This window comes from Coffea eugenioides, chromosome 8 (genome assembly GCF_003713205.1).
Source record: "Coffea eugenioides isolate CCC68of chromosome 8, Ceug_1.0, whole genome shotgun sequence".
Taxonomy (NCBI): Eukaryota; Viridiplantae; Streptophyta; class Magnoliopsida; order Gentianales; family Rubiaceae; genus Coffea; species Coffea eugenioides.
In genome coordinates, this window is record NC_040042.1 from 18378796 (window position 1) to 18387348 (window position 8553).

Here is an 8553-nt window from a genome sequence, read left to right on the forward strand (position 1 = left end):
ACCACAATACTGTGGGTCTGGAAGTAAGGTCGGAGCTTCCGGGCAGCATGCACCAGGGCGAGGACCAGTTTCTCTGCCGGCGTATACCGCGTTTCCGGATCTTGTAAGGCGCGGCTAACATAGTATATGGGTCTCTGAGCCCCCCTGTCTTCCCGCACCAAAATCGCGCTGACGGCCTCGTTGTAAGCGGACAAGTACAGGAGCAAGGTTTCTCCCTGCTCCGGGGCGGTCAAGGTGGGCAGCTCGGCCAAATACGCCTTCAGGTCGGTGAAGGCCTTCTGGCACTCCTCGGTCCACTGAAAGTCCTTGGGCGCTTTTAGGATTCGGAAGAAAGGGAGCTCCCTTACCGCGGACCGTGAGAGGAATCTGTTCAGGGCGGCCATCCTTCCCGTGAGTCGCTGGACCTCTTTCACATTCCGTGGAGTGGCCATGTCCATAATGGCCTGGAGTTTTTCGGGGTTGGCCCGGATCCCTTCTCGGGAGACCAAGAAACCGAGGAACCCGCCCTACCTAACTCCGAAGGTGCACTTCTTCGGATTCAATCGCATCCGGCTTTCCCAGAGGATGGTCAAGATCTCCCTCAGGTCGGGAACGAGCTGTGGTCCTGCTCGGCTCTTTACGATCATGTCGTCCACGTAAACCTCCATGTTCCTGCCGATCTGGTTCTAGAACAATTTGTTGATCAAACGCTGGTAAGTATCTCCAGCGTTATTCAGCCCGAACGGCATCGTCCGGTAGCAGTAGGTCCCTTCCTCGGTGATGAACGAAGTTTTTTCCCGATCCTCCTCAGCCATCTCTATCTGGTGGTATCCCTTGAAAGCATCCAGAAAACACAAAACGTCAAAACCAACAGTAGCATCTACTAACCTGTCGATCCTTCGGCAGGGGGAAGCAGTCCTTCGGGCAGGCTTTATTGAGATCTGTAAAGTCAACGTACATCCTCTAGGACTGGTCCTCCTTCTTTACCAGGACAGGGTTGACTAGGCAGGTCGGGTAGTAGACTTCCATGATGATTTTGGATTCCAGCAGCTTACCGACCTCATTCCTTATCACCTCATTTCTCTCTGGAGCGAAGTTCCTCTTCTTCTGTTTCACCGGCTTAAAGCGGGGGTCTATGTTGAGGTGGTGGACGGCCAGGTCAGTCGGAATTCCAGGCATGTCCTCTACTGTCCAAGCGAAAACTTGGGCGTACTCCCTTAGGAGGGCCTTCAAGTCATCCTTCTCTCTGGGCGGTAGCGACGCGCCGATGCGGATTACCTGGTCAGGCCTGTCCTCCCTCAATGGGAACTCCTCAATCTCGTCCGGAGTGCCTAGCTGCCGATCCTCCTCCCCCGGGATGTAAGGCTCCAAGCTGGTCGTTTGAGCAACCACCTTCTCGTGTCCCCGGAGCATGGCTAGGTAACAAGCTCGGGCCACCTCCGGATCTCCATGCATCTCGGCAATTCCTCCCGGGGTGGGGAATTTGACGCTGAGGTGGAGCGATGAGGGAATCGCTCGGAGGGCATTCAAAGTGGGCCAACCTAGGAATATGTTGTACGGGGATGGCTGCTTGACCACCACGAAGTTGACAGGGATGGTCCTGCATCTGGGTGCCTGACCTACTGTGACCATCAGGGTGATCATCCCCTCCGGATTGATGGGCGGTCCGGTAAAGCCTACTAGAGGTGTCCGAACAGGGGTCAGCTGTCCGTCCTCCAGGCCGAGCTCCTTGAACACCCTGTAGAACAGGATGTCCACTGCACTTCCCTGATCGACGTACACTTTCTTCACCCGGTAATTATTGGTGACGACGTCTATTACGATGACCTCATGATTTCCGGATGCCAAGGGAACCGCGTCCCTCGATCCGAAAGTGATCTCCTCATCCATGCGCAGACGCTTCAGTGAATCATCTCCGTCGAGGAGAGGTCGCCTGTTCTTCCGGGCTGTATGGCTGTCTCCTCCCGTGGGACCCCCAGCTATGGTGTTTATAACCCCTGCCAAGTTCTGAGTGCCCTGGTCGGGGGAGTAGCCTCGGGCAGCGTCACGCCGCTCAGGGCGGTCTCGGCGGTAGCCTTCGCCTCTCTCTTCGCGGTAGGCACGTCCGCGCTCCTGGCCCGGCCGCCCTGGCTGCACAAACCGCCCAAAGAAACCACGCTGGATTAGGTCTTCAATCTCCTTCCGCAAGGTCCAGCATGCCTCCGTATCATGCCCTACATCACGGTGGAAGGCACAGTACCGGTCCTGGTTCCTTTTATTCCGGGACGTCCCCATCTTGGGCGGCCGTCCTCCTAGACCCTCGGCCTCCATCACAGCCAGGATCTGTGCCCTTGGCCGAGTCAGGGGGTATACCCTTTTTCCGGGAGTGGCGGTTGAGCGTGGGCTTTATCCTTGGAGAGGCGATCGAAGACGTTCTTCCTGGCCTGTCCGTCCTTGGTTTCAGGGGGATTCCCCCGTCCTCTCCGATCCCCGAGTTCCCGATCTGACTCTCGTTTCAGGCGGGCGGCCTCCTCTGCGTTGGCGGCGGCGTGAGCCCGGGTCAAGAGCTCTTCCAGATTTTTGGGGGGCTGTTCGGCAAGCTTGTAGTAGAGTTCCTGAACCCTTAACCCGTTCATGAAGGCAGGCATGACCACCTTTTCATCCTTGTCCCTGATCTGCAGGCTTTCTGTGTTGAAGCGAGTCATGAAATTCTTCAGGGACTCGTCTGGCTTCTGCTTGACGGCTATCAGGTGAGCCGCGTTTTTTGAGTAAGTCTTCGAGGAGACGAACTGGGTGGCGAACTGTCTGGCCAGCTCGGTGAAACTCCGGATAGACCCCGGTGCCAGGCCCTGGAACCAGAGCCGGGCCTTACCCTTCAGAAACATGGGGAAGGTCTTGCAACGGAGTGCATCCGCGGTGGTTTGCAGACGCATGTGCATCAGGAAGACTGAGAGGTGGTCTTCCGGGTTAGTCGAACCATCGTACAGTTCGATGTTCGGGATTTTAAACCTCCGAGGTAACGGGTAGTCCTCTATCTCTCGGGTGAAGGGGGAGGCTGCGTAGTTGTCCTCGTACAGTTGCGGACGTAAGATCTGCTCGAGCTCGTCCCGGACGGGCTGCCATTGGGGAGGGTCCCGCGGCCGGCTCTTGATGGATCTGGCGGGGGAGCGCTCCGGCTCGTTCCGCGCAAGCTTCCACGAGGAGGGATTCCTCGGTCGGCCCCCAGCGGACCGGTCTCAAGAATATCTCTCACTGTCTCCGACCACCGAGGCCCGCGGCCTGGGAGGAGTCCGCGGTCGTTTCCTCCTGGGGGGCTGGTCCCGTGACTCGTCCTCCGAGGGAATGGGGAGCGACTCCCTCTCCTTCCCCTTCGCCTTAGAGGTCTGTGCACCCCCGGCCTCACCCCCCTCCTTCGCCTGCCGGATTATGTCTTCCAGCATGGGGAGGTTCTCGGTTACAAATTGATAGATCTGCTGTCTTCGTTCCCCTGAAAGGGCCGAGCCCCCGGCGCCTCGGGCCGCCTCGGTCTCCATGCGCCGGGACCCCTCACCGGCCCCGGGATCCGTGTTATCCACGGTTCGCTTGGAACGCGTTCTCGCCATCAACGCAAATGCTCGTACCTTCGGTTCCCACAGACGGCGCCAACTGAAGAAGTACGGAACTTCCCCGGACCGAGCTGAGCTAATGAGCTCGGCGAGCTGATGGATAGAGCGCGTCCTAAGCCTGAAAGAAAAACGAGAGGGTGAACTGACAGGGGCCCTGAGGTAGTCCCGAGGGCGCTCCGACGGTCAAGTTAGTTTTCCGGTGAGTGGGAGGTGTACCAACAGTAAAGCAGTCGGGATTCAGTTGCCAATAGTGAGCGTACTGCGCAGTCATTGTGTGTTACTACTTATACCTTCTTAGGAGTCCGACCTCCGTACGCTTCGGGATTTGCCCTGGATAGCTCCCAAAACCGCGCTCAGGGGGATTCTCCCCGCCCTCTGCGGGGTAGCTATCGAGCCCCACGGAGCCCTAGCCCTGCGCCTGGCTGATTCCCCATGGGTCCGGGTCCAAGCCCAGCTCGGATCGCCCTGGGCTGCCACGTGTACAGGCCCAGGACAGGGCCTCTGCATCCAATATATTTCGCTGCACATTTCTTGCTCTAATTATTCACTTCCAACTTGATGTGTTCAGATCTCTTCCATATGAAGTAAATTTTTTTCCCTGTAAGTATTCATCAGTTAAAACATATGGTGTATAATTGGCAATTAATTAACATCCTCACTTTTCGGGTGAAATATAAGCAATGGATGCAATTGATCAAATTTTGGAATAGTTCAATCGTGAAGATTTTGAAGATAGGATCAGTGAGTTTGTTTGGATAAGAGTTTATTTGGATGATTTATTTGAGATAATTACAGTAGCACTTTTTGTGATGTGATGTATGTGAGATAAAAAGGTGATTGGGAAGATAAAAAGGTGGTTGAAATTTGTGAAGTAAATTTTTTTATTTGAAATCAAAGTTGTCCAAACAAACCCACTGATCTCCCCAAAAGTAGTCCCCCCATATTTTGTCTTCCCTTTCAACTAAGGATATAATGTGTACGAGTGTTTTATCCAAGACATGAGAGATGTGGACATGTTTTCTTGATTTGGACTTTGACAATGCTTTGCTTTGTTCTCATTGTGTAATAAATAGGAAAAATTTTGCTTGTTTTGTCAAGAAGGTACTCTGCAACTACGGGATCTCGCATGTTCCAAGAGCCATAAAGCATGCCGAGTTACTAGATTGATTTTGATAGCACTAAAGCAAGGTGTCAAGAATTTTTCCGAGATTATCCAGGTGGAGACTTCTTGCTCCCAAACTATTTTCTTGGTTGGGAATCATCAGAGGAAGTGAAAGCTTCAATTCCTTGGATCATTCAAGCTTATCCATTTACTTCATTCAAAAACTTGCAAATCTCATGCCTAGCAAGGATGAAGTTTGAGAATGTGAACTGTCCTCATTTGATTGAATTTTTCTTCAACTTCCTAGCTCAACATACATTTTGCATGCACTGCTGCACCTGGATGGGTATAAAAATCATTAAGATTGAAACTCCTTATCTTCGAATCTTTCTGGTATCTTGGTGCAGGTATGGGAAAGGAGATAAAAGTTGCAAAATCCAGATTTTGGGAAGAGCCCACAATTCGACATATGTGATGGTTTGCGTGATGATTTTTTCGAAAAATTCATTCTACCAAGTCCTTCATTTCAATGCTGTACTTGACCATTTTGGTCAACTGGATAATTTCTGGGTTGCGGGAATTGGAGCTGTTAAGCTTTTGAAACAAATATCCAATGTTACCCATCTTGAACTTTATCAACATAACTAAGGAAATTTCTTATCTTTACTTGGGTCAATGCTTTATATTTCTTTAAATAAGATGGTATCTAAACATTAGTGTTTTCAAAAATTTGTATGCACACTTGGGATGTTTTGCATAACTCCTATAGACTAGAAATATTAATAACAAGTAAACAAAAAAAAAAGAAATACATTAGTCACATAATTTCGATTTTTATGCTACAAATTACACTAATTATTTTTTCAAGGCCAATTTCTCAAAATATTGATCAATGGCTCTGTCAAGTCATTTTTTGGTTCTTCCAACATGACAAGCCGCACAAATTTTTATTTAATAAGCAAACGCAGGCATGACGACCCCATGAAATTTTTTTTTAAAAAAAATAGGCTGAGAAAATTATTTTTAATAAGCAATGGGTTGTCGTGCATGATACATATTTTTTTTAAAGGGCCGTTGTGGCTACGACGGCCCATAAAAAATTATTTTTAGAAAAAATGGGCTATTTTCTAAAGAGTTTATGGTTTAGGCATTATGAATTATTAAGTTTCTTAATAAAAGGTTTAGCGTTTGTTAAGTTTAATGTAAATAGTTTATATCATTTTTTAAACTTTCAATTTTGTGCTTAAAAATTTTAATTTTAACCGTTAGTTAATGTAATCTCCTATTACTCCCTTAAACAATGTAACTAGTAAATTAATCATAACTGTAATAAAAAAATTACTAATAAATTTCAAATATTTTATGAAGAATTTATATAAAATTTAATTGCGTAAAAATTAATATATTCAAAAAAATTAAGGGTTATTTCTAAACCGCACACAGATTATTTGTGCTTTTACCACTTGTAGTTATTGATGTAATATAATTATGTTAAACAACTAAATAAATTAAAGCGTTCACATGGTTGTTTACACCTCTTCTGCTTAAATCAATAGACCAATTTATCCAATTTTAATAATCCATCAATTAACTTATAACTTGTATTTTGAAATATTTACTATTACTCTATTTTAGAGTAATAAAATTAAACAAAAAAGTAGAATAATAAATTAAATGTCAAGTAATTAAAGAGTATATTTAATAGATGAGATTTAAAACATAATAAAAGATAGGGTTAATCACATTTTATCCCCTCAAAGAATACCCCATTTCTCAGTTTACCCCCTAACCTTTAATTTTGCTCACTTAACCCCCTTTAGGACAAAATTACCCTTGCATTATTTTGACTTTTCATTTACTTTGTTTTCCTTTCTTTTATTTCTTTTTCTCTTTCTTCTTTATTTAATTCTTCCTCTTTCCCACAAAAATTTTCACCTTAATGATTGAAATTAAAAAGGAGGAATTGCAAATATCTATCTTCTCCTTAAATGATTAAAAAAATATTCAAATCACTTTCCTAAAATACAATTTTTTTAGCCTTTCAATTATTTTAATTTTGGGTTTTCCTCTTTCCTTTCTAGTTTCTCATTTTATTCCTAAGAAAATATCTTAAGATGAAATTGTGACCTGATTAATAATCATCAATTGAAATTTGTCACACGTGGCATCATACAAAAAATCAAAATTAGTTTTTGATGCCTTTTAAACCTTCACCCAGAAATATGCAATTACAAACTCAAAACAAAAATTTTCATGAAATGGAATTTCTATTGGGAAGGATGAAAGAGAGAAGAAAGAGAAAAAGAAATAAAAGAAAGGAAAACAATTTCATCTTATGATATTTTCTTGAGAATAAAATGATAAACTAGAAAGGAAAGAGGAAAACCCAAAATTTAAAAAATTGAAAGGCTAAAAAAATTGTATTTTAGGAAAGTGATTTGAATATTTTTTTAATCATTTAAGGAGAAGATAGATCTCTGCAATTCCTCTTTTTTAATTTCAATCATTAAGGTGAAAATTTTTGTGGGAAAGAGGAAGAATTAAATAAAGAAGAAAGAGAAAAAGAAATAAAAGAAAGGAAAATAATGTAAATGAAAAGTCAAAATAATGCAAGTGCAATTTTGTCCTAAAGGGGATTAAGTGAGCAAAATTAAAGGTTAGGGGGTAAACTGAGAAATAGGGTATGCTTTAAGGGGATAAAATGTGATTAACCCTAAAAGATATGAAAATTTCAACACCTCACTAATTTCTTGCCCTTGCCCTTGGGCTTATCGCAAGATGCAGTGGGCGAGCAGCAATATCTGGGGTGCTATTGCCTATAATAATCATGTAGAATTCGTTCGTCCATAAGCAACTTGGGCACTTTCGGAACAGCAGCCGCGGGCTTATCATCTTCAGCAGCATCATTGAGGAATACGTCATCTGTGCTGGCAGCCCATTTTTCATTAGTTTTCAATGCTGGTCCTTGAGGAATAGGCCATCCGTGCTGGTCGATTCTGAAGTTCCATCACTAGCATCATCGTTTCCAAAGTGGTGGGCACGAAAATCTCCTGGTTGAACCTGTCCTGAAGTCGATCCGAACTGGTTCATAGTAGGTTTGACCTTAGCATGATTGAGGCTAAAGTAATTTAAGAGGTTTAAAACAGGAGATCCATCTCCGTCTTGCCAGATTCACTTGAATGATCTCTAATTTATTTCTTTCTGAATTCAATTAGGACTGTGCGCCATGCATGCCAGTAAACTTCTCGACAGAATTCTGAAAATGTATATTACCAAAATTAATGCAAGTCCAATATATTTCACTGCACATTTCTTGGTATAATTATTCACTCCCAACTTGATGTGTTCAGATCTCTTCCATATAAACAAATGTTTTTTTCCTTGTAAGTATGCATCAGTTAAAACATGTGGTGAACAGATGACAATTAATTAAAGTCCTCACTTTTCAGGTGAAATCTAAGCAATGGATGCAATTGATCATGTTTTGGACCTGTTCAATCATGAAGATTTTGAAGACAGGATCAGTGATCTCCCCAAAAGTGTTCCCCTCATATTTTGTCTTCCCTTTCAACTAAGGATACAGTGTGTATGAGTGTTCTATCCAAGACATGGGAGATGTAGTGGACATGTTTTCTTGATTTGGACTTTGACGATGCTTTGCTTTTTTCTCACTGTGTAATAAATAGGAAAAATTTTGCTTCTTTTGTTGAAAAGGTACTCTACAACTACAGGATCTCGCATGCTCCAATAACTATAATGCATGCCAAGTTACTAGATGGATTTTGACAGCACCAAAGCAAGGTGTCAAGAATTTTTCCTAGATTATCCAAGTGAAGATTTCTTGTTCATGATAAGAATATATTTTACGTGTTTTGAGTGTGTTTTATT

At 44.4% G+C, this 8553-nt stretch overlaps 1 protein-coding gene across 1 annotated transcript; it reads right to left on the minus strand.

The window, feature by feature from the left end:
* Positions 1–2318: 2318 nt before the first annotated feature.
* On the minus strand, positions 2319–2891 carry LOC113780364. The gene has a single exon (XM_027326171.1). It carries the CDS (start codon positions 2889–2891, stop codon positions 2319–2321), a length of 573 nt encoding a protein of 190 aa, XP_027181972.1.
* Positions 2892–8553: the final 5662 nt, after the last annotated feature.

What these genes read in the sequence shown, in the direction of transcription:
- LOC113780364 (XM_027326171.1), bottom strand. Translation starts at nt 2,891, where the DNA reads ATGCGTCTGCAAACCACCGCGGATGCACTCCGTTGCAAGACCTTCCCC.